This window comes from Amphiura filiformis, chromosome 5 (assembly GCF_039555335.1).
Source record: "Amphiura filiformis chromosome 5, Afil_fr2py, whole genome shotgun sequence".
Classification (NCBI taxonomy): domain Eukaryota; kingdom Metazoa; phylum Echinodermata; class Ophiuroidea; order Amphilepidida; family Amphiuridae; genus Amphiura; species Amphiura filiformis.
The window spans coordinates 45,992,456-46,019,120 of record NC_092632.1 but is presented as its reverse complement, the minus strand read 5'-3'; the positions used below and the strand labels follow the sequence as shown (position 1 = coordinate 46,019,120).

The following is a 26,665-nucleotide window of genomic DNA, read 5'->3' as shown; positions in this document are numbered from 1 at the left end:
TTTCTTAACCAATGCCTTTAGTTGACCTGGCTCTCACCCTGTTTGATTCCCAAACTTCTTGTAAAATGTGATTTACAATTACATTCTCACATCATACTATTGGGTCAGTCCATGTCAAAAAAGATTAAGTGTACACCCACCCTCTTGGATTTTGCTCTCCTTTGGCTCGGGGGTACCTTTCATGGATCCCTAGGTGAGGTCACAAAAAAAAAATTCAAATTCCATTTCGCTTATGAATGGCGGGCAATCAAAGTTTGGCGACCTCGACCAAAATTGTGAATTTAGGGGTCCAAATGACAAAGTGCTCTCTTTGAGGGGCACTTTCTTCTTAATTGAATCAGTTGTGATCCTCTTTTTGAATGTGGTCACTCACTGGCTGTGTCTGAAATACCTAATGCCAAAAAAGATAGATTTGAATTTCGTTGGGATTTCAGAGGGGTCAAATCAGCACTTCGTACTGTTCAATCAAATTATCTTGATTTTGAAGGACCCATGATAATGTCACAGTGCACTTATAGGTCCTAATTATGTTCAGAATGGATTAACCATATGCCAATGTCTATGAGCAATTAAAAAAAGAGAAATTTCTAGACCCCTACAGAATTTTAGGCCACCCCTAAAGTGGTTCAGCCACAAATGGCACTTAAAAATTAAAGTCGGCAAATTTTGACCCCTAATAACTTTAGGTGTACACCAGATATGAATTTCTAGTCTTTTGCATCTGAAAGAATGTAGTTTAATGTTACTAGGAACATAAGATTTGTTTTGTATTTTTGTGTTTTAGTATTAAGTTGACGCTTTCAAAATAGTCATTTTTGCCTAACATACCATGCATACAGGATACGGTACAAAATGCCAATTTTAGTATGATATTTTTTATATTTTTGATCACTTTATAGCCATTTGTATTATTTATCCTGATATTTCAAGTTGCTCTTGAGTCAAGTAATAAGAAAAAACTACTTTCTGTATGGATTTTTTTTTTTTTTTAAAATGCACTTCCTGGCAACGATGCACATGCAAAGTACAGGTTATGGGGGTCAAATTTTCAGAATGCTCCCAATTATGTCAAGTAATATATCAAATTACTCGTATGGTCATGAGGATTCCAAAATGTATAGTTTGTTATGTGTCAGACCTTTCAGGAGGGCGCTATGACGAAAAATGTTCATAGGACAAAGACCTTTTTGAAAGAATCAAAAAAAAAAAAATACAAAACAAATCTTATGTTCCTAGTAACATTAGACTACATTCTTTCAGATGCAAGACTAGAAATTCATATCTGGTGTACACCTAAAGTTATTAGGTGTCAAAATTTGCCGATTTTAAGCGCCATTTGTGGCTGAACCACTTTAGGGGGGCCTAAAATTCTGTAGGGGGTCTAGAAATGTCTCTTTTTTTGAATTGCTCATAGACATTGGCACATGGTTAATCCATTCTGAACATAATTAGGACCTATAAGTGCACTGTGGCATTATCATGGGTCCTTCAAAATCAAAGATAATTTGATTGAACAGTATGAAGTGCTGATTTTGACCCCTCTGAAATCCCAACGAAATTCAAATCAATCTTTTTTGGCATTAGGCATTTCAGACACAGCCAGTGAGTGACCACATTCAAAAAGAGGGTCTAAACTGATTTAATTAAGAAGAAAATGCCTCTCAAAGAGAGCGCTTTGTCATTTGGACACCTTAAATTCCCAATTTTGGTCAAGGTCGCTAAATTTGTCCCACCATTTGGTAACGAAATTGAATTGGAGTTTTTTTCTTGTGACCTCACCTAGGGGTCCATGAAAGGTACCCCTGAGCCAAAGGAGAGCATAATCCAAGAGGGTGGGTGTACACTCAGTCTGTTTTGACATGGACTGACCCTATTGCTATATTCAATTCTTGGACACAGTGTATGGCCTTAGCAACTGTCTGCTTAGTAACAAGATTGCATAGAATGATTGATTTTTGTTGGGTTTTTTAGATGTAAATAGTTTACAACATCATGCGCTTGCTTGCTACTTCCAAATGTAAGTTGTATCCAAGAATTAAATACTGTAAAAGTGGAAATTTTCGCGAGGTTTTTATTTTCGCGAATTTCGCGAGTGGACATAAAATCGCGAAAATAACCTTTTGCATTAGGTTTCTATTGTATCAATATCAAAACCGCGAAATTTAATTCTCGCGCAATTGACAAAATCTTCAAAATCGCGAAAATATTGACTTTTACAGTATAGAAGCAGTAGGTGGTGGTGTACGGTGTTTGTAGGTCTCTTGCTGGAATGACTGATAGTTGGCATACTCCAATAAAATTGCATGGGAAAAAAGAATATTCATGCTTCTTTGCTCAAGCTTAAACTCATGTACAATCTCATGGGGAAAAGGGAATATCCATGCTTCTTTGCCCAAGCTTAAACCCATGTACAATTTTCGTCAAATTAAAATGCTAATTGTTCTTGACAAAAAAATAATGAAGTCCACAAAAAGTTTATTTTGGAATGTGATTTATTTACATTCAATAGCTTCATACTGTCATACAATACTTAGTTGCATGCAACTAGTTCAGAATTACTTGTCATTATTTTCTGTTGACACCAAGTTCATTGCAATGCTTACAAATTTCTACACATCTCAATCTGCCATTGATGACAGTGCTGTAATACATCAGACAGCTGTCAAAATGGGGAATGGCCATATAATTATATATATTGTTCCCAAAAACTGTCCCCATGTTTTTAATAGGTACACATTATAGGTGGGCATGAATTAATACTTTGATAAAGCAGTAGCGTAACCAGGCAACGTTGTAAACGTTGTCCTGCTGATGCAAACCCAGCACGACATTACTGAGACAAATGCCTGTAACACATGAGCCTTTATATATTTAACATGAAAATGGCCAAATGAAGTCAAATTTTGTGTGGAACAAACCAAACAGACAGGTGCACATGGCAAATTTTGGTCACATTTATCAATAGTTTGAGCCGGAGGTAACTTCCTGCCTTCTCTACAAGACCTAATCATTAGATCCCTGGGATAAAGATAGTTAGTCGAACCATATAGCTTAGCAGTGAGAAGAAATTAAATGTGATTTTGGCTAGAAAGGTGTGCTCAAATATTATAATAATTAAATATAGTGCAAAGCAAAAAAGACCATTCCATTGAAGTGCATACATCCACGAGCATTGTCGGTGAAATTAAGATAAGTTTCTTAATATTTCAGTTTCAGTCAGTTTGCAAGCGAGTCTTACAAAATAGGTTGTGCTTCTTTATTGTGTATTACAGTATTTATAAATAACGTAATTGTTCAGAGTTCTAGTATCGTGCTGGTGATCATGACTGCATAACGAAGCGCAACGAGCGCACACAATACAGCCATGTATTAGAAGAAATCCTGGTACAATTCTGGTTTACCCTGCACACCCTGTATTTTAGGGTTATACTTGTGCACAGGGTAAACCAGAATTATTTTGAAATCCTGGTATGCGTGCAAAAGTCAGCCAGTCATGGCAAATAACAGCATAGGCATAAATATTTTTACAGTGCTAGAAATATAAGATAGACTTACAATAATTTGTGAAATAAATATTAACAATTTATAAAAAAGTAAATAGCTTTAATAAGCATTTGCAGTCTGTAATAAATTAAGGGGTTATATTCAGGTGGGAGCTACAACTATTTAACACATACTCTAACAGATGAATTTAAGAAAATGCAAATATTGCACTGTGCTGAGCTACAGTAACATAGTAATTGAATTGCAACAATATATTGCAGATAAAAGAAAGCTATTAAACAATTTAGTTTCCATCCATGATTTAGATATTAAAGTCTCATTTAGAAACAATCACATGTTATAATTTCCTAGCTTTCACTATTTCTATCAATTTTGAAATTTTAAGTATTCTTATACATGTCATGGCTAAACACAAAATAATTTAGAAAATACAATAACAGCTAACACAACATGTGATGTGATCAAGCAAAATCAGTCGGAAGTCGGATATATCTGACCCTTCGCCACAACTGAGCCCGGATGTCGCTAAACTTGATTTTGCGCTACAGTGAAAATTGGCTTGAAAGGTCATTCCGATGAAAAATGAGATTTTTAAAGATTTGAAATGATTAATATGTTTTCTTACACTAGTCCAAGTTTCATTGCAAAATATAGAGTAGAAACAAGTAAAAAACCTCATTTTCTGAAGCTTGTCGCTCTAAAAATATTCCTAAAATTGAGTAAAAAGTGTTTTAGAGCGTCGAAATAATCATGAAATTTGTCCACTGCGACGAAAAATTCTCTTGTTCGAGTGCCGCCATGTTTGGTATTGCCGGAAAATTTGGTGGTAATAGCATGTATGGAAGGTAATGGTTGCGATGGTCAAAAGTTGTAAATCATTTAAAAATTGGCAAATTTTGAAACCCCTGACTTTAAACTGTTGTTTTCTCGGTTTCGCGTTTTGAAACCGTGACACCTTTGAACGACCATAACTTTACACTTCTAGATAGCTGGTTGAAGTGTTTTTTTAAAGCTTATGGTATGGCCTTTGCAAGTATGCCAAAACCGTGGGGTCACATATTGATTTTCAGATGTAGCCAAACAAAGATAATAATTTCTTTTGTTGCATAATGTTTTGGAAACACTTCAACTGTTCATATCTTTGGAACTCAATGTTCAATTTCAATGGTGTTTTCTGCAAAATGTAGCTTTGCAAATGCTTTATACAATCATGTAAAAAACTGACAATTGAATATGCTCGACTTAAGACTGATTTTGCTGGATCACACCATTTTGTGTAAATGCGTAGGCATAAGAAACAAGGTGACTGATAACTATGACAAAAATAATACTGTGATAAAAAATTACCCGATTCTAAAAACACAAAAATGCACCCTGTATAATTTCAGTAAACTAAAACAAAATAAAAACAAAATAAATTGATCCTTCACTATAGGACCAGCTTCAATGTGGGAGAAATAATTCACATTGACGACATTTCAATACTTCAATTTTAATTTTGTTAATGCAACAGAATTTTAGAATCGGCTGTTTTCCATCTGAAAGTTACACTGAAGATACACAACTTCTCCCTTTAGCACCCAGGAGCCTTAAGGGTTTTCCGTCGTCACCCGATTCGACTTGACTATTGCGCGCTCTTTTCAACGCGTGCGTACTCAAGCGTCGTGTTTCGGCGTTATGCTGCAGACATCGCAGAGAACGATGCGTGTTGTGCGTGCCAATGCTGTTTTTGCGCACCGCGATAACCAGGGCCACAAAATAAAGAAAACAATGTTTGCTGAGCGCAAGAAAGATGGCCGCTTAAATATAACATGTAGGCCTACAAAACAAATTTTGCCAGCGTGCTTCCACTGATACTGACCTGGACCTTACGACAGTATATAGGGTCCAATAGATGGTATGAAGTTATAGGCCTACCCAACAAACACAGAATCAAGGGTTTTTTTTAAAACAGCCTAAACGAGTGTTGGATAATTTGGTTAATTCTTTTCAATAATATTTTGGCCTAAATGTTGGGAAACCACTACCGGTATATTATAGGCCTATTATTAAAGGTTATACGTTGGTAGAACGTTTCAAAATGAAATGCACCACACGGTAAGTTTATAATCCAACATTTAGATCTTTAAAGCATTTTGTGTTATTGGGTAAAGACCTAGGCCTACTTCGTGCACTGAATTCATAATGCATGCGATATAGACAACACCGTTAAAACTATTCAATTTTAAATAATTTTAAATAAATGTGTCGTATACATTTACAAAAATAATATCATAGCCTAATAGGCCAAACGTTTGTCATCTATAGGTAACCCAGTGTTTAACTTTGCTGTAATTGAACTGCTATGTGATATGAATCCACTTCGAGATAATTCCGTATTATATAGTTTTTGTGACCAAAAAAGTTTTCCTCTCGGTAAAACGGCACTAAGCATGCTAAGTCAGTAAGCCTATGCCTATAATAATTGTAGGCTTCCGGCCATGATGTCAAACGCCTCGCTTTAATAAATCCTCTTTTTGGTCGATCGAGTCAGGTAAACATGGTGAAAGCTGAAAATTCCTCACTTTGTGTAACTTGATAACTCTTTGGTCCAATACCGGGTATCTTTGCATATTGCAGAACGGGAGTCTTTCTTACACCCGTTTATGACCAAAATACACCAAATTAGTAAGAATATTAAGGCATGAAGTCTTAATAATCGACATCATTAGAATAATTGTTCCTATTTAATATGGTAACTTCTTAGGTAACTTTTTTTTACAGTGAAAACTTTCCTGCGTAAACAGACAATTCCTTTTTTGTGGCCATATGCGTAAACGAACGCTTATCCGGCATCAGATCGCGCGATTATACCAGCGCGTTGGTACGCACCAAAATATCTATGTACGCAATTAACTACGCATGGTGTCGCAGAAAAAATGCATTTTTGACCTATTTTGGTCAATTTACGCTGAAAACAAGGTCCGGTTTCCCATTTTTTTTTTGCGATTTAAAGAGCTTTTTCTTTTTCATAACATATATAAAATTTAAAAAATTTGATCGATACAATTTTTTTCTACAACGCAAAAGGTGGCATATTTTAGGAAAATTGCTGATTTTGCCATTGAAGTGTACAGAGATTTTTGGAAATGTACACCTCTTTTAAAACGGCTGTAGCTCAAAAGTGAGGTCCGCACCCCTGTTTTTTTACTGATTTATTATCTACACATATTAATGTACAAAATATGTCAATTTAAAAAAAATTGGTCGATAAGTTTAGTTACGACGGTAAACCCTTAAAGATGCAGAAATTCTCACACTTGATTGAAAACATTCTTGAATTGATTGCCACCAAGATTTTCAAAGGTATATATTATATTTGAAGAACATTACCATTTTTGAAAAAAAATTTTTAAAGTAGTACCGGTACATTTCCATACCATAAACCAGAGTAACTTTGGACACTGGGGTGACTTTGGACATGCATGGGACAGGGTTGCTTGATTTAAATTTAAATCAATGATTTTTTAAAAATCAAGTGATTTAAATCAAGCAACCCTGTCCCATGCATGTCCAAAGTCACCCCAGTGTCCAAAGTCACCCCTGTTTATGGTACTAAAATCAATTAACCACCAATCCAGTTGTCTTAATATTTTAAAAGAATTCAAGAGAACAATTCAGGTCACTCTGAATTTTCATTACTTTTCATGTGGGGAATGTCAAAATTGCATACTTAAAAAATCTTTGTATAAAAATTTATGAAGAAAATCCAAACTTTAAAAACACAAAAGCAACAATAAACATATCCTTAATCCTCAAGGTGCATTCTGATGTATATTTTAAAAGGCTACATTATAACACTTAACATGTACAGTGAAATCAACCAAAATGAACCCTTATAGCACTCAAGATCATATTGCAGACAACTCTGAAAACAGGTGCAACAATTCTGACCATCTGGTCATATCTCAGATTTGTTCTTAGAGACAAAATGACTTCTCTTGCTTGATTGTGTCACATATAGATACTTGATTAGCTGTGTATGCAGCTGTTAAGTTATATGAGGCCAGAACTGGCTATATCCACTGACCGTACAGTTATTTGTGACTAAAGTCCACCTGTTTAGGATGTACTGGAGGTAGCTTCTGTGTTACATGTAGAAGCTGAGTCTGATATATCAAAATGATTTTAACAACTCATTGCCTTTGCAGGAGATTCTGATTTTTCAAGAAGATTCAAACTTCTCACAATATAAATTTTCAGACATAACCAGTTCTGGCCCTATATATGCCAGTATCCTACAGACTTAAGTCCATATCATACTTTACTATACTAAGCAGTCTCACGGAGCGTAGCGACTGCTTTGTATGATATGGCATTTAGGCCTTCACTTGCGGTGCTTATTTCTTTTCCATAACATTGCTCTATTATTATGATAATGAATACAATAAAGGTAAACTTGAGGGGTCAGTGACAGAAAGAAATAATTCCATTTTTTGCAAAAATGAGATTTTGATATCAAAATTTTCAGAAACATGAGCACTTTCCAATAAACACATAGAAGTAACTCCATTTAGCACCCAATTGAAATCATTGACCAGTGAAACAGACTTAACTACATAAGTCAATGTGGACCATTATCTTCGACTCATTTTTCTCAGAATGGCCAACATGGAGTTGGGTCTTTGTGTCACTGACCCCTCAAACTTTTCATTTACATAATGAAGAAAATTCACAAGGAGTTCCACTACTCATGTCACACATTTTGATGTATGTGATCTACATATTGAGTAGCATCATAAGACCAACAAGAGTCTCCTTAGCTTTATTAGGCCTCAAAAATAAATTGTTTGATTGATGTAACTTTAAAAAGGTAAATAGAGTAAGTAGGTAGGGATTTTTTTTCTTTTTACTTTTTTGAGCAGTGGAGCTTTTTTCTTCTTTTTTGTTAAATTTATTTTGATTTTTTTAATTTTTTAATTTTTTAATAATTTTTTTGGCAAAAAAAAAAGCCTACTTTTAGGGTCGGTCTGGTTACGCCAATCAAACAATTTTTTGAGGCCTTGAGCTGTGTATGCTGTATGCAATAGTTGCCCCAAACTACAAGTACAGAGTAAGCTAAGGTACTGATTCAGCCTGACATTACTAACAAATTTCAGCCTAAATCAAAAGAGTAGATTTACAGAGCCTGGACTCAGTCCGCCATGTTTATGTGTTGCTAATGGAAGGCAAAAAGAAAGTTTACCTCCTGATTATTTTGCCCTGTTCCTTTCATTGAATTAAAGTGCATGCTTGTCTGCATCATGCAAGTCATGCATTGTGTCAATAACATGCAGTAACTGTAAGTACTACATGCTGACACCTTTGTAATCCTCAAGGTCGCTTAAAGATGCCAACTGTAGTTAGATTTTGCGAGGCATTTGCGAACAGATGCTAACGGTACATTATTTTTGTCTTCAAACCCAACAATCCAAAATAGTTATTTTGAGTCCAGCCATCTAATCTAAATCATAGAGCAAATCAACAAAATGTGACTAAATTTGGACCAAATTTCACATTGCCAGTGTCCTTTTTGCTACACTGTCAATCTCAACCATTGGTTACTATGCGACAAGAAATTGTCATAATCATAGCAAGTCTTCTAAAATTGCATGATTTGGTAACCTCAGATCACATTATTGAGAACCCCCTGATTAAGATTACTAAACCTTGTATCATAACTGTTCAGAGTTATTTGCTGCGTGTCCACCACAATGTGCTTGTTTGCGTTGGTGGCCTTTTGCATGTACAATAGGGTGACACGAAAAACTCGGATCCAAATTGTGCAACTGAATTTCTTTTTATCAGGCATGTACAGATGTGTTGTGCATGTACATATCACACTTGGGGGGGGGGACAATGATCACAGCAAGAACCGGAACATTCTTGATACAGATTTTAAGCTATTCAAGAAATGCTTTGTGTGTTTCCCAAATGAACATTCATACCCAAATGAAAATTCATTTGTAAGACAATGTCAATATTTGTGCATCTTTGTATCATATAGGCCTACTATACACAGGAAGTGTTTGCACTTCTTCAATAAATATATTAGTTAAAATATAAATTAGATATTTTGTTGAACTTGAAATTTACATCTACCCTGTGGAAGTACCAGTAGAGGAAGAATTGAGACACATCCATTTTAGCCAGTTGAGGGTTGACATCCAGAAGGCCGTAACTCACTTTGGCAATTTGAGATGTAGTACCAAAATAATCCTAACACTCACAGATTCTCAAAACCTCATAAACAATTCCAAATAGCCTTATTTCATGTTAATGGTTGTTACTGCTGGAACACCCTAACTTAAGGCTTTCTGGCTGTAACTGCCTATATTTTTAAAAGTCCCACAACTCAAAATGCCATTTTTGGGCTACGTCCTTCTGTTTATCAACCCTCGCAGTGTGTTTGCACAGAGATAACAATACCGCTGCATTGTGTCACATGCATCACTCGGTCATTGGACACTATCACGTAGCTGTTTGCACATTATTATTTTCCGTATTGTCTTCAGCTAAGTCTTTCTCTTTGGCATCCATGCTTGTGTTCGATTTATCACCATTTATAGCCTCTTCAGTTTCAACATGTTCATCTTGATTTGATCCTATACTTGGCACTTTGTTGTTACCATCTGGATCTTGACTAGCTTTTGGTGCCGGTTCTACGGGTCCATTTCCCTTTGTCTCTACATTACTATGGTTACCGTTGCCATGTGTAACCGGTAATGATGAGAATCCTTCATCATCCGGTGATGATGGGGCTTGTGCGGCAGCTGCATCGGGTTCATCGTCATAGAGATCAACATCTTCTGCTCCTGTCATCTTGGACTTGAGTGTTTGTATGGCTGCATGCAGTCGAAAATGAAGTCGATTTTCCAGCATGTATTTCTTGTGTGTCCTGATGGGAAACAATAACCATGCATTTATCATTAATATTTATTACACTACGTAGAAATCATCTTCAATGATGTCAATATCATATCTTGTACACATGTTTACCTGTATTCTCAATAAGTAATAAACATGTTCACAATTTTCCCAATGCTTGTTTCCTGTGTTATGCTACAATCTTAGAGAAAATTGTTCACTTTAAAGGCCTTATTGGAAATGATACTCCCTACACCCTTGTAAATTGTTGTAATTCGCCCAAACTCGATTTGTAGTAAGCGATTTTCCACTCGCCAAAGACACTAAATATTGCTCATTGCGAATAATCCCAAGTTTCAGCACTTTTTAATTTATTCGATTTATCATGAAAAAGTTAGACTTAATCCATGAGAATGAAAAGAGAGGGTGTCAACAGAGCATATTATGTTTCATATTGATATGAATGATCTTTCAAACCTAGACGTGATCGCATCCAGTCAGTGATGACCACGGCCACTTCCGGTATATGTGGAGTCGATCTGGATCGACTCCACATTATCGCATTCACATTACGAAATTTCACCCACATCATAGGGTCGAAACTATCTCGACCAGGTGGTTTCGATCCACATTGTTAATGTAGGGTCGAATCCACTTACTTTTGTGTTCACACTAGATAGACGGGAAGTGGTTTCGATGTAGGGTCGACTCCACGTCCCTACATCAAAAGTGCCTGTTGTGATCACGCCCTTAATCTGATATATATATAAATATGAGAACAATGCAATTTAGAACCATTGTATGTTGAAAACAAAAGCACTAGTAAACATAATGTATGAATGTGTTAGTTGGTTGTTTTTGTGTTTTTTGTTTTTTTTTAATCAGCTGTTATGAGCCATTGAGGCCTTTCCCAAGTTATTACAAACTGCTTGCATTTTTGCATTAGGCTTACAAAAACTTACACTAAATAAAGATGAAAATATGTATTGAAGTTGATCAAATAATATTTTCATCATATGGCAAGTACTAATCAAAACATTTCAAACTCTGGAAGATAGAAACCTAGATTGGGTACAATCATAGGCAACGTTTCCCAAAAATTCTAAGAAGAAACAATAAAGCAATAATTGACCTCTGCATCTTCCTTTTTATTGGGAAAAACACAGTGTTTGGGGCCAAAATAGAAAAAACTTGTGTGCTTAGAAAAAATAAAACAATAATTGACCTCTGCATCTTCCTTTTTATCTGGAAAAACAATTGCGCGCTTGAAAAACAATTCTAAGAAGAAAAAATAAAACAATAATTGACCTCTGCATCTTCCTTTTTAGCCAAAAAACACTTGCGCGCTTTAAAAAAAAATCTAAGAAGAAAAATAAAACAATAATTGACCTCTGCATCTTCCATTTGAGCCGGATAAACATTTCCGCGCATCGAAAAAAAAATTTTAAGAAAAAATAAAGCAATAATTGACCACTGCTTCTTTCTTTTTAGCCAGATAAACACAAGTGTTTTGGGCCAAAATAGGAAAAAGTTGCAAATTTTTGCACGCTTCAAAAACAATTCTAAGAAAAAATAAAGCAGTAATTGATATCTGCATCTTCCTTTTTAGCTGGAAAAATACCGTGTTTTGGGCCAGAATGTTTTTGCATTTTCAAAAATCGGATTTTTCTGATTTTTGTGACCTTTGCCCTCAAAAATCGGAACGGATCCGATTAAATCGGAACGGTTGGCAGGCATGGCATCATGCTAGCGAGTGATTAACCACTCACTAGCATGATGCTAGACAGCAAGGCCTGGAATATGAATAATGAGGGAACACTATTATAATTTTTAGTTCCGGTGACTCATATAATGTTTGCACTATGGTAAGAAGAACATAGGAATGAGAGTAAGTGTTCAAACACATTTTTCAGAGACTGTAGGTCAGAAAAAAAGTACATTGAAAGGTCCCAAAGTCATGGCAAATGCAAATTATCTTACATCAAATAATGGTGCTGCATGTAATTTATCATGAGAGTACAAAATAAAAATAACACTAAAAAAAGAAATTCAACAAGGTTTCCCAGTGTATCACATTCTTTTTTACTTATAATTTATGTTATCCAAATACCGAAGTATTGCATCTTGATACTGTTCACATTATATAAAGACCATTCATATTATTAAAACCTGCTATGGTTTACCTCATAGAGCTCAAATAAATGCTCTAGCTCAATATGATCATGACCCAATGCTCATAATATTATACTTAGCAGTCACAAGGAGCATTGTTTCAATGTACGCTAATGAAAATAAAAACAATACTCTCTTTGCGATTCCTTACAATGATATAGGCTTAACTCAAATGACCCCATCAACGTTATGACACTCACCACTACTTGAAAACCCAAATCACAAATTGTTGGGTATGACAGACCTTTTAGTTAAAGTTTGTTCGGCTTATAGGCGGAAAAAATAAGACTCATAACGTTATGTATTGATATCGAATGGCGTGCACGCTGTTGGGCACAATGCTTACGCCAGGTCTGTGTTGCGTAATGTGTGACTAGCACTTATGTGAATTTACGCATGCGTGAGTTGGGACTTTATTGACGCGCGAAGTAACAAAAGCCAAATAAACGGAGCAGGCTTTAATATCACACTTACTTTGCTTGATTGAGGAAGAGTTTAGCTTCTTGATATCTCTTATGCTTCAAGTAGAGTAAACCAAGTGCTATTTAATATCACACTTACTTTGCTTGATTGAGGAAGAGTTTAGCTTCTTGATATCTCTTATACTTCAAGTAGAGTAAACCAAGTTCCATTGTTGCATATGGGGCCAAGTAGTTGTCACAGTCTATTTTTGTCTCACTGTATGAATGGAACAGAACACATATGGATGAACAGAAGCGTCTATTCTTCCGTTATTCCCCCCAAAGGGGTGGGAATAATTTTACCCCTTTGGGGAAGAATTTTGTCTTTTGAAAAAGAAAAAAAAGGGAAGGGGAAAAAAGAACAAACAAAGGACAAACACCTACATTCAGTTGGGGCTGAAGGGAGGGAACAAGAAACAATAAGTACATGTAGATAGCAACCAACATAAAATATTTTACACTAACATTTTGAAAACATTTTAAAATGTTCCCTTTAGGGTCCATTTTTGTGGGATTCAGGTCGGGGAAGGATGTGGCCACAGCGCGGTAGCACGAGGGAATAAATTCGATTTTCTGGAAGAATAGACACCCCTGTGGATGAAACTACCATAGTTTCTTGTCAGCAGCGTTCGAAATTTTGGTTGTCCGTTCGCCCGGGACAACTAAAAAGTCGCCGGACAACCAAAAATACTGATTCAGTTGTCCGCCGGACAACCATAAATTTTATCTGTAGCCAAAAGTCACCTTTGAAGGCCTACGGACAACCAAAAACTTAGACGGACAACCATAAATTGTAATCTGGTTGTCCGTGGCACAACCATTTATTTTTCCTTAATTCGAACACTGCTTGTCAGATCCTTGGCTAAATGAATTAAGATTTGTCCAATCCATCTAACTACAAATTATGTAAAATAATAAACAAAATATGCTGCTTTCTAAGTTCAGTTGAAGATGATGACCATCTTTGCACCCACACATCTTTACTACCATAAACCTTTGGTTTTTTAGCACATAAGGCAAAAAAAAAAGGTTTGTCCCAAAGCTCGCGCGCGCATTGGTAAAATCGTGAGATTTGGAAAAAAAGAAATGCGGAAATTTTTTTATTTAAATTTTTTTTTTTTTTTTTTAGTTTTTCCAGAAAAATTCGGCGAAAATCAGATTTTTTTCTCCAAATACCATGAAAAAGTCGGGAATTAAAAAAAATTGTATTTCGATTTGTTTTCAAACCACTTGTGAGCTTTGAGACAAACCATTATTTTTTTGGCCTAATTTGATTCTGTTTAATCAGCCACAAAGGTATGTCATGGCCTGATATACATGTGACAAACATTTTTTAATTAATTTCTTTAAGGGGTCTTTGATGAATAACAATTTCATAGCATTGTGCCAAATATTCACATGGCTGAAGAAGTCTTCACCAACATGAACGAAGTAAGTACAATAAATACATTTTTGAAGCTGATTTATATTTCTTTGATAACAGCTCCATTGAAATGAAAACTTCAGCTTTAAACAATCAAACTCAGGTTCATACATCTTTGACTTTGAAGAATACTTCGCAACGCTGCCATACATGAAGTCAAGCACGAAGGGATGTGAGGGCGCGTAGGTTGCTTATGCTTGTTGTAGTTGCTTTCTTCTTAGGTGATCTGTAACTTCGATCTTAAATGTTGAGGTGATTGATATGTTAACTATATGTTCAGGCAGTACATTCCAGTCTATCATATGTCTAGAATGTTTCCAACATTAAAACAAATATATGAGTATCAATCACAATATAACAGAATAGAATATATATGTGCATGACACACTCCCAGGTAACTTCAAATTAATGTACATACATACTATCTACTCCCATTGCTTACTTGTCAATGACATCTTGGAAGCATAGTTCTGCTTGTGACGGTCTATTCAATGACTTGAGACACATGCCTTTGAGTAACATAGCCAAGCAGTAGTCATCTACATAGGATGGGTTGGCTTCTGAAAATGACAAGTATTGCAAGTTAATAGTGGCCAAATATGGGTCATTTAACACAATAGTAACACAGTAATAATCCACATTAGCTTTTTAAGTTTGTATTTAGACCGGCCATTATTCACTTGTTTGTTAAAAAATGGTTGTTCAAGTCCCAGAATTTATAACCTACAAAAACATTGAGCCAACTCTACATCATTGTCATTAAATGAGATGCAATTAACCCTGGTAAGGGCTCATATCGAAATTCCCTTATACAGGAAGGTGTGCGCCATCCTGCAGCTTTCCCGTGCTAGCCTTCTAAGCCCTTCTTTTGTTAAAATCCTGGGCAGGGTGTATCACTGATGCATATAATCCATCCGTTTTATGACCGAGCTTTCCTGAGGCGCGCGCTTAGCAAGGGGAGTCCTGCCTTCTTTCTGTGTGAAAATGTGGTAGGGTATTTCAATATGAGCTCTAAGCGGATCTTTTGTCCCTGAGATGACGAGTTACTGTATGACAAACTGAAGTGGTCAATTTATTTTTCATTTAATTATAGTATGCGGCAAGGTCCTTCAGCAGTCTTCCGCTCAGGTGCTGTTTACACCATAAACACAGAAGTTAGGATTGGCTTATTGAATCACATCAACGTCACATTAGCATCTCATTCGCCAAACAAACTGCGTAGCATTGTGTGACCGTTCTTTTTGCACGATTATAAGGAAGAGTAGCTGAGCACTGCTGAAGAACCTTACCGAATACTATAGCAACATATATTCCCATTCAGATTTATTATTTATATGAATCAGACGAATACTGTTAATTCCAATATTTTGTAGAGGTTTCAGCCTATTTTCACCGACAAAGTGGGCGATGATGTTCAGTTAAAACAGATTTTGAAAAACTCATTCTGTTTGATCCTGTTGGGACTACACATTAGTGTACTACTATTGATACTACTTAGAATAGTGGTTTAAGTCATACCTACATGTACTTTATATTTACTATTTTTCATCTTGGGGAGACATCAGTGACATCAGTCGCATTTCACTGGGGACAGCTTTAAATCACGAGGGTTCTCTCATAGCTCTGGCGTACACACACATGCTTTTTAAAGACGTTGCATAGATGCACACAAAAAAGCTACCTCAATGCATTTATGTCATTGACTCGCTAAGATAAAAAATTGGTTACTTGACTCTGAACCATACAAACCTTTTTTTTCTTCTTCAGTTCCCTGAGTGTATTTTCTACCCTGAGAAGTACTGGTTCAACAAGTTCCTTCTTCTTACCAAGAATTGAAAATCCGTTCCACACATATACCAGCTCCTATAACATAAATAAACAAATATGTATGGTATAGCGACCGCAAGCTGAAAGCTCACGTAAGTGAACATATTTGTTGTGAGAACAGTCATAAATTCATCAATAAGTATTGAATGGTATATATGATGAAATCTTCTGGGAGTGAAACTTATTGTGGACTGTTAAGAGCTTTTACCACTAGCTGCGTACATTGTTTATGATGCATTTTTATGCTGTTTTTGATCAACTAACACTATCCAGAAAGTGTGAACATCTGCAATTCCTATGCATCCACTGTTACACAGATTTTTCATGTGTGTGTCCTTGATTGACAGCATTTACAAACACATCCCCACACACATCCCTATCACCTTACCAGTCCTGCTAGCGTTTCATCAATGCCATTCAGCAGATGTTTTTTAGACTTGGCCACAGCAAACTTTTCGACTGGTATAGACTTTCCAGCTATTCTTTGCTTGAGTTCAGGTACTTGGTGAAACATCAGGACTATTTTATCCCGTAATTGTTGTGATTGGTTCTGTTGCATTGCCAGGAATGATGCTTGCTGGTAGTAGTAAGTAGCCTAATATAAAATGTGAACAAAAACAAGAAAAACATTAATGACCCAATAGGTCTGGGATAGCTTATGGCAATTACCACAATCCTGTACTATGTCCATCTGCAGTGGGTGAATTTGACCTAAGAAAAGTTTAATGCCAATATACTAGTGTGACTGAAAAGTCACGTGTCATCATCATCATGGATAATGAGGAAGTGCAAAGTTTAACAAAGTTTATACCAAATGTTCTTCAGACTGGTTGTATTTCCATTTAGTTAATTTCCACTCATAGACATACAACAAATATGGCATATTACCAAATTTGGCTCATGCCAAGGGATTACACGTATGTGCTCTAATTAGAGTACAATGTACCAACAGTATCTTTACCAGGCTTAACCAATTCTTGGACTGCTGCCCTCATTTGTCAACACGGTAAGTATAAATTCATCAATTCACACTACGAAGCATAACACAAGTACATGCACAGTGTAGACAACTGATGGAGTTTGGTGTTCCCCTTCAAGCCAAAATACAATACACAGTATGCCATCTTGCACATTATAATTCAAGCATAGCCAGGATTTTGGTGTGAAGGGGCAAAGCCAAATTTTCATCTCCATTTGTCAATTTTGTTGTCCCATTTTTAGTCATTTTAAGGACAATTTACTCTTTGCTGGCCCCATTTCATCTCCGAAAAATTTCTGTGGGGGACACTCTTCCCCCTGCCCACGCCACTGGGTAGACAACTGTCAAATTGTCTTGCTTATAAAATTGTCAGAATGACTTGAGTAAGTGTTACAAAACTCTACCCACTCATCTCTATAAATACTTTGCGTCAGCTCAAGATTGGTAGTAATGTCATAAGTGTCTGATAAAATGGCCTTGTACACATGTTATACATTTATGTTTCAGAATGATAACGCACACAATTCGATACTGGGAACAGCAAAAAATGCTCTTACATATGTCACTACTAGTACTAACTCAAGGTGCAGGGGTCGATATCGTGGTAACTGTTGGTGAATTATAAAATCACATATTGTAATACACTCCATTGATATCATTCCACTAACTAACCTTTGACCATTTGCTTTCTTGGCATAGTTTGTCTGCATAGTTGCTAGCTTTAGCCCATTCCATTTTGAAGGCATGGCACCACATGAGTTCCCAGTAGCAAAGATGATGGAATTGTTTCCATTCATGCTGTGATGCTATGCACTCTTCAAACTTCACTATTGCCTGTAAGTGAAACAATGCGATACTAAGGTGTAAAGTGTCGCACACAAAGGGTATTTTTTTGGACAGCATCGATAAATATTTTGTCAAATTAAAATGGGTTAGTCCAATAATTGTGTTAGGGGAGAGATGGAGGAATATCTAGTCATAGGGGTATGACTATTATATAATAGGCGTGGCTTTGAGCTAAAAGACTTCGTATTGCACAACTGAGTTTCAATTACTGATTAAGGTTGGTCTTAACCCTGGAATTATGGAAACTTTTAGGCTTCATGTCTGCTAAATTGTTGGTCTAAAGTATAAAAGAGTATACAAATATAGAAAGAGCATACAAATATAGAATGGCAAAGGCACGATGAATCCATCTGTGAAGTTAAATTGGGCAAAAATGCTCAGTTTTGGAGAAAATTAATAACAAAAAATTTTTACTCAAGAATTTGTTTGTTATGTTGTGTCCGACAAAAATTGGACCAAGAACATGTTTTTGGGGGGATTTTCACAGATGGGTTCATCAAGTCTTTGCCATTCTAAATAATATGTATACTTTTATACTTCAGACCAACAATTTAGCAGTGACGAGGCCCAAAAGTTTCCATAATTCCAGGGTTAAGACCAACCTTAAGGTTTGATCTTGGTATCTCAACCACAAGGTCATGGGATCTAGCAGATCATCAGAGCTTAGCACCTGGAGTTAGCATGTGTGGTGTTAACTGGCAAAGTAGCTCAGGAGCTTCCTGGTAAAACATGCTAATGAATAATGTTCACTTGCAATAAGTACCTCTGCATTGAACTATATCATGCTGATCACTCGCACCTGTAAGATTAGTGTCTTTGAAAAGAGCGGTATTGTATTCAATCTATAATTGCAGACATACACAGGTGATGAGTGCACCTGGCTTGAAAAGCAAGATGATATAGTCAAAAATTGTATTCATCTATTGTTATGGTAATTAATCCGATTATGACGTCACTTCTACAGCGAATAATATATGCATACCTCATCCATGTTTCCTGTGATTTCTTCTATCCTGCCAGCATAAAATAGGAAGATCACACCTTTGGGATAATTATATAGGCATGGTTGCAGGACGTCCTTTGCATATTGTATATCACCATCAGCCATACCTGAAAACAGAGAGACGATTTAGAGGTATGCAAAATGAGGCAAACATAGTGACATGCAAACAGAAAGATAGCCATTCACACAAATAGACAGATAGACAAGGAAATACACAGGAAGAGAGATTGTGACCTGCTCTCACAAAATGAGCACAAAAAGAAAGACAATATAAATTTGTGAGATATTCCAGATTTGAAATCCTTATTTTTATTCCAGATTTGAAATCCATATTTTATACCCTTTAAAATCATACCAAATATGTAAGGATGGCTCGTTGCTTTGGTCTTCATTAATCAGTGCTTCCTCCAGAATTTATTTTATTTTCTATTGAATTTTGCCACGTTTAATGGACTTTTATCTTCTATAGTGCCATGCTATTTATTTCATGAGAGTAGTGTTTTCTGTGAGTGTAATAATTTTATTGTTAGTGTCATTATATTTAATTATGTTGAGGGGCATGTGAGGCCCACGGATTGGCACTTTTGCTACATCGGTGGGTCTCGCATGCTGCTTACACAAGCGTCTCCATCCTTTGGATGGAGGTGGTCGTGTTTTCGCTTATTTATTTGCCATGCTATTTATTTCATGAGAGTAGTGTTTTCTTTGCGTGTAATAATTTTATTGTAAGTGTCATTATATTTAATTATGTTGAGGGCATGTGAGGCCCACGGATTGGCACTTGTGCTACATCGGTGGGTCTCGCATGCTTCTTCCCCAGGCGCCTCCTTCCTTGGATGGAGGTGGTCGTGTTATTGCTTTTTTATTTGCCATGCTATTTTTTTCATGAGAGTAGTGTTTTCTTTGAGTGTAATAATTTTATTATTAGTGTCATTATATTTAATTATGTTGAGGGGCATGTGAGGCCCACGGATTGGCACTTGTGCTACATCGGTGGGTCTCAGCATGCTTCTTATTATTAGCGCCTCCATCCTTGGATGGAGGTGGTCGTGTTATTGCTTATTTATTTGCCATGCTATTTATTTCATGAGAGTAGTGTTTTCTTTGAGTGTAATAATTTTATTGTAAGTGTCATTATATTTAATTATGTTGAGGGGCATGTGATGCCCACGGATTGGCACTTGTGCTACATCGGTGGGTCTCGCATGCTTCTTACACAGGCGTCTCCATCCTTGGATGGAGATGGTTGTGTTTTTGCTATGTTTTATGCCCTTGATGTTGTGTATGTGCAGCTGGCCTGCTTTTTTATGAACAGTTTTTATTGTTTAATTTTAAGGTAAATTCATATTTTGTATATTGATAAGTATTGTAATTTTTTATAAATGCTGTATTATTTTCATTATTATGTGTATTATGTATTCAGCGCCTAGAGGCCGCTTTGTGTGTAATAGTGCGCTTTTAATAAATGTCTTATTATTATTGTCTTATTATAGTGCCCTGGTAACTTTATGCTCATTTTGTGGGAGCAGGTCACTTTCGATGGGTGGTTTGGATTGAAAATATCTTCTGGTGCCACATGGGGAAAGAACACCATCCCGCAGGTCGCCATTTTAACATCATTCCGATGGGTGCAGTTCTATATACACACATATTACACAATGAGTACGGACATAGACTTCTCCGTAGTCCACTTGCCCATTGTGCATATTCTGGCTATTGCATTTAAGCTTAAAACTCTGATTTAATTAATTTGTGCACAATTGATAGATTTTCACATCTGATCTTTAGTTCAGTCACCGTACTCCCTCTGTTTGTTAGCTTCCCAAGTGGACTACTGACTTTGACTTGCGGTTAACATTTTTAACACGGGACTCTATGGAGAGTAAGGCCAATTTCTGGCCTAACTAAAATTGGTCATGATGTAATGCATCAGATCTCGTTATTGTTTAAATCCTCCGGGCATGTGCCATTACCATTAGCTATACATGGTACACAACTATCTATGGAATGCGGCGCTTTTGAGCTGGCGCGAAAGTTGGTGGATGAATGTACGCATCTAGCGCATATTGTACCACCATCCTTTGTGCTTGTGGTTAGATTTGATTGATAAACAAGTATGATTGACAGTGTGTTTTAGAGAACGAAGTCCCAAGGCAAAGTTCTGCTTAAAAGTCAAAGTACATAGTCAAATATTTTAATTGGGCCTTAGCGAATAAACTGGTAGATTCCAAAATCAGAATTGTTCAGTATTAAAGTGAGCCATTATTCAAGATATGTTGCATTCAATAACATAAGTATACTTTCTTTTACTGTCACTAATTATATAAACTCTTTATGACCATTTTACTATTAATTATAATACACCTCAGTATAATTTTGAGCTCCAACAGGATGCGTTCATCATGATTAATAATAACATATTTTTATTTAAATCAAAATTCGACTATGGCATAGTCTAGTACTCTTTGACAAGGAATCAAAGAATATGTGAACTTCGCTCCTCAATATCGTGATGATGTTAATGAACTGCGTTTTAGACCTCATTTCATAGTTTGTTTCAAGACGATAGAAAGATCTTTGTTCTTACAATTATTTCACAACAGCTCATTTAGGAATAAAATTTTCCTTACAAACACACATCAAAACAACCATGAACATTTTTATCCAAATCCTAGTGCATCTTACCTAAGACATATGTTGCTATAGAATGGTATCCAATAAGTACTGATGAACAGAGAGGTGATCTTAAACTTGGCAGCTGACTTCCTGTCTCTAACTCTGCTAATCCAAATTGCTGTGTAAATATGAACAAAATATGAGACATGATTCACTACATCAGAAGTTCTACAAATCGAAATTTTTGTAAGAAATATATTTGTGTGCTAAAGTGGTAAGACTTACAGTAACATAATAAGGATACCTGATTTGACATTGGAGGTTCCTATCCATACAGACAGTAACATGCAAGTGAATAGAACTTCTCATTATTCACTACTTCTATTTCCTTCCTTTTTCAATTCTTCATAAAAAAACCTTATTAGAATTGTACACACTTATCTTGCATGTTTTCCTAACAATTTCAGATATTTTGTGTAAAAAACAACTACTTACCCTATTTCCAGAGAAACCAACAAATTCTAGAAGCTTCAAGACTTTTCTTGGTAACATTGATATCATCTGAAACATTACAAAAACATACTTGCTATTGAGTAAAATTAGAAAGAGAAATCACAATGGATTCAAGTCAATTGAAATCAGGAGCGGAGCATTATGAACGTCACATTTATGATCCACTGCAACTAAATCTATATCATTACCGAAAGTGACATAACTTGCCACTAGTCAGCTATTGAATGGTCACAATAACACCAGCTCTGATAAAGTCAGTGGTTCACTGATGAAACAGAAGCTTGGTTTTGTCAGATGAATTTTTTTTCTGGTCTTTTAGGGTAAGCAATCTTGACTGAGGTTCTCCCTGTTCTTCAGCCAGCTCTCTGTAGTACAAGAGAAGTGTTCAGCATAGCCATCATGGTTTTAACTACTACATGTACAATTGTGAGTGTAATCACCTCAACCTCAATCCCAATTACACCAACCATGTATGTATTTTCACTTTTTACCCAGCCAAGCTATTCTTATGACAGTTAAAGCTGTGTCACAAATCTGCATTGTGTACAAACTGTTTTCCCACTAATAGAAGACAAATGTTCTGGGCATATAGATGCAGAAGTGAAGTGCATGATTGACTATCCTTAAAATGAACCAAGATGCCTATAATCCATGATTCTATTCGATCAGCTCAGTTGATTAGTAAACCGTTTTTATACACACAGCACATTGGCAAAATGCTGAAGATGATTCATGATACGGACATTTATCAACTACTTACCAAGTTGAAACATCCAATCCGAATCTAACACCACTTTCAGTGTGAAGTGAAGTGCATGATTGACTATCCTTAAAATGAACCAAGATGCCAATAATCCATGATTCTATTCGATCAGCTCAGTTGATTAGTAAACCGTTTTTATACACACAGCACATTGGTAGAATGCTGAAGAGGATTCATGATACGGACATTTATCAACTACTTACCAAGTTGAAACATCCAATCCCGAATCTAACACCACTTTCAAAATGCATTTTTGAGGTCTTGTCCTTCCATTTCCTGTCTTCTAACATGTGTACACAACTCCTGCAAAATGACAAAATAGAATAGACAATTATCTATAGGATGACTTTAAAAATCAATTCAATTGTGGTAGAGACATGATTTCTTTTGCATGTATATGAGCATGCATCAGAAAATACACCCCCCCCACACACACACACACACATGCTGCAGACTTGCTATGTCATAATTCTGTTCTCATGGAACTATTGAGCTAGCTCGAAATTCCCCTGGACAAGGAACTTACTGCTATTTGTCCCTATCTATCCATATAAAACTCGGGGAGCTGATCTTGGCTGCTATGGTAATTCTATATGTAGGCTGATTAGGGTATTGCACCTGTGTAGAGCTGCATCTCAGAATGATGTTAAAGAGTTAAAGGTGTGCCTTGGGCCAAAGTAGTATACATCTTATGCAATTGCACTATATAAATCTGTCACTTTTTTGTATAAGTACCAAAATGTTAAAATTGGTCAATTCTGCTAGAAAAATGCATGATCTTTTTATGTATACAACTTATACTGTAAAATTTATATGAGAAAATATAGTTGGTGTTATTTGTAATATAAGTTTGCAACTAAATTGCTAACAAAATAAGAATTTAAAAATGCCCAAACATAGAAAACAATTCTATATTGGGACAATGCCATGGAACTTCAGGAAATTGCATAAAACATCAAAATACTAGAAATCAAGCACTTCTGGGAAAAACCTTACACCCATGTGTATACATTACACATCTGGACATTGTATCTTCCAACCTCTCAACCAAGTATGTGTCAGTCTAAGTACCGTATTGGTCCGAGTATAGTCCCACCCGTTTTTTAGGTGAAAATTTTTCACAATTGGGGTGGGATTATACTCAATTTAAAAAAAACCCATCTTGAATTTTTTTTTTTTTAGGTCAACCATGAATGATCCTAGCATCTAGGTCTACATCCAGGGACACTCAAAAACCAAAAAAAGTTTTTTGTTTTTTTGTTTTTTTTACAATTTCTGGAATTTTTCGAATAATAGGGGGGGGTGGTACCATACTCGAATGTGGGACTATACTCGGACGAATACGGTAATACAAAACAGTAATAGCTACTCTCTCGCTTCTTCCCTATGTCAACAAGTGGCTCTTAATGGAATCTACTCTGACTCTCAGCCTCCTCCATATCTTCTTATTCATCACACCAGAAATTCAAGAGCCTACTTGATAATGCATATTCAATTATCATGTCTGCAATATATCCAGGGGGATCACATAATGTGCAATAGGAGAAGGGTCATGAGACACTAATATTATGAGTATGGTAGTTTGTTTTAGTGTTGATAAGCTTCATGTTTTAATCACTAGGATCCACAACATGCTCATCTATCAGGGAAACAGTTCTTAAACCCCAATACATTTGTACATTCATTGAATGACCTTTGAAGATTTGGGTACAAAAACTCATACTCTGCAACTTGAGGTCAAATTTTGCACTATGATTATGTAATTGAGATTATTGGACTATGCCATTGGGATGAGACTTTTGTGGTCCATAGTGAATGCTTTGGGTGCTGGCCATATACAGGCTTCAACATGAAAAGTCCCAAATAAATATCAAGAGCTACCTCATGAATCACTGAACCAATACTGGGCTTGTTTGTACTCATTTTAATGCATTTTTTTATGCTGATTCCAAATATGGTCATTCAAGCGTACAATTCTGAAATATTTGAATTTTCAAAGAAAATTTGGAACTAGTCATCTGCAGTCGACACCCACATTGAGAGGGTTAACCAAGCATTGGGCTATTCTATTTGAAATCCACACTACCCCTGTGGAAGATTTAGCTAAAGCCTTCCACAGAGGGAGTATGAGTTTCAAATAGAATAGACAGTTGAGTAACTTCTATTTGAAATACTCACTCCACCTGTGGAAGATATAGGTAAAGCCAGAATACAAAGGGAGTATGGGTTTCAAAATGATTAACCCTGACTAATTTAAATGGAATAGCCCATTGGATGAGGGAGGGAAAGACTACAATCACATCACGTGAGAAACAATGGTCAACAAACAACAGACATTATACAGGTTGATCATTGACATATATTCAATGTTTATATGACAATGTAGCATTTTCCAAATGGAATTAAATTCTATTTGTGACACAATCTTGATCCAACCAGGCCAATGGTTGAAATCTTGAAAATATGGCTCCTACATATCGTCATCAGCCTGCCCAGTAACTATCGCATATTTGGTGCAAGAGTTATGAACAAGCCATTACATTGCCAATATATTTTATTGTCTTTTTGCTCCATATCTTTGCCTTTATTTCAATTTGCCACATTTGGCCTTGTTGCATAAGATTGCATCCCATTTTGTAAACATGGATGCTTGATCACTAAATGACACTATTTCACTTACTTGTATGATTGGTATCCACTTCTGATCTTCATACCTCCCTTTAAGAAGCTGATGAGATTGTCATCTTGTATAAATGTTAATATGGCTCTCTCTAGTAATGACTCTGCATAGCATAACTCACTATGGACCTCATCTGAAATCAAATCAAATCATGTATAAATGTTAATATGGCTCTCTCTAGTAATGACTCTGCATAGCATAACTCACTATGGACCTCATCTGAAATCAAATCAAATCATGTATAAATGTTAATATGGCTCTCTCTAGTAATGACTCTGCATAGCATAACTCACTATGGACCTCATCTGAAATCAAATCAAATATACGTTTGGTAATCGACATTAATACAGCACTGAGTATACATAACTTGAGTCAAAACATAATGTCCTTTGAAAGAAAGAAATATCCAATTACCACATGCACACTCACCAGCATAAGGTATATTCCCGGGGGTATATTGCAGATAGCGATCGATCGGTAGGCAAAAGTAATGCATGCTGGGAATGAAAAGGGCTCAAATTATACATCGAGGGTGACTAATTTGATAGCTTTTGAGCCTTATTCGTTCCTAGCATGCATCACGTTTACCTACTATTGATCACTTATATGTAAGCAATATACCTTATGAAACAAGTGTATCTCAACATTACATCACAACATGAATTTGTTTTTGTCATTTTGTGTGAAAAAGTTTGAGAACTCAACAAACTAATGACCTACAATGTAAGGGATCACTTGTCTAAATGTTCCTAAGGGGAACACTTCAGGAACTGTTAATGGAAGATTGTTATTCTGACTAAAATAGTGCAGGCTGTCACTGCCAAAACATTCACAACTGAACTTATTTTCTCAGTATGTTTAACACATTATTTTTACCTTTTTGCCTCTGAAAATGGGACATACAGGCTGGCTGAAAGGTGGGGTGGGGTGGGGTTAGTTCTAGTTCTAGTTCGAACCACAGCAAAAGTACCCCCAGTCAAGGGTCAATAGCCA

At 36.1% G+C, this 26,665-nt stretch overlaps 1 protein-coding gene across 2 annotated transcripts in view; it reads right to left on the bottom strand.

Moving 5' to 3' along the window:
• Positions 1 to 8,948: 8,948 nt before the first annotated feature.
• LOC140153234 (tetratricopeptide repeat protein 39B-like) overlaps positions 8,949 to 26,665 on the bottom strand; it is a 43,868-nt gene continuing 26,151 nt past the window's right edge. For both annotated transcript variants that reach the window (XM_072175923.1, XM_072175924.1), the window contains 11 exons: positions 25,673 to 25,805; positions 23,196 to 23,295; positions 22,212 to 22,277; positions 21,786 to 21,894; positions 19,080 to 19,207; positions 17,924 to 18,085; positions 16,661 to 16,867; positions 16,199 to 16,308; positions 14,888 to 15,007; positions 13,123 to 13,239; positions 8,949 to 10,420 (listed from right to left, as the gene is read on the bottom strand). In XM_072175923.1, the coding sequence (XP_072032024.1) occupies positions 9,994 to 10,420; positions 13,123 to 13,239; positions 14,888 to 15,007; positions 16,199 to 16,308; positions 16,661 to 16,867; positions 17,924 to 18,085; positions 19,080 to 19,207; positions 21,786 to 21,894; positions 22,212 to 22,277; positions 23,196 to 23,295; positions 25,673 to 25,805 (1,679 nt within the window). In that variant the 3' untranslated portion in view covers positions 8,949 to 9,993. The remainder of the gene's footprint in view (positions 10,421 to 13,122; positions 13,240 to 14,887; positions 15,008 to 16,198; positions 16,309 to 16,660; positions 16,868 to 17,923; positions 18,086 to 19,079; positions 19,208 to 21,785; positions 21,895 to 22,211; positions 22,278 to 23,195; positions 23,296 to 25,672; positions 25,806 to 26,665) is intronic.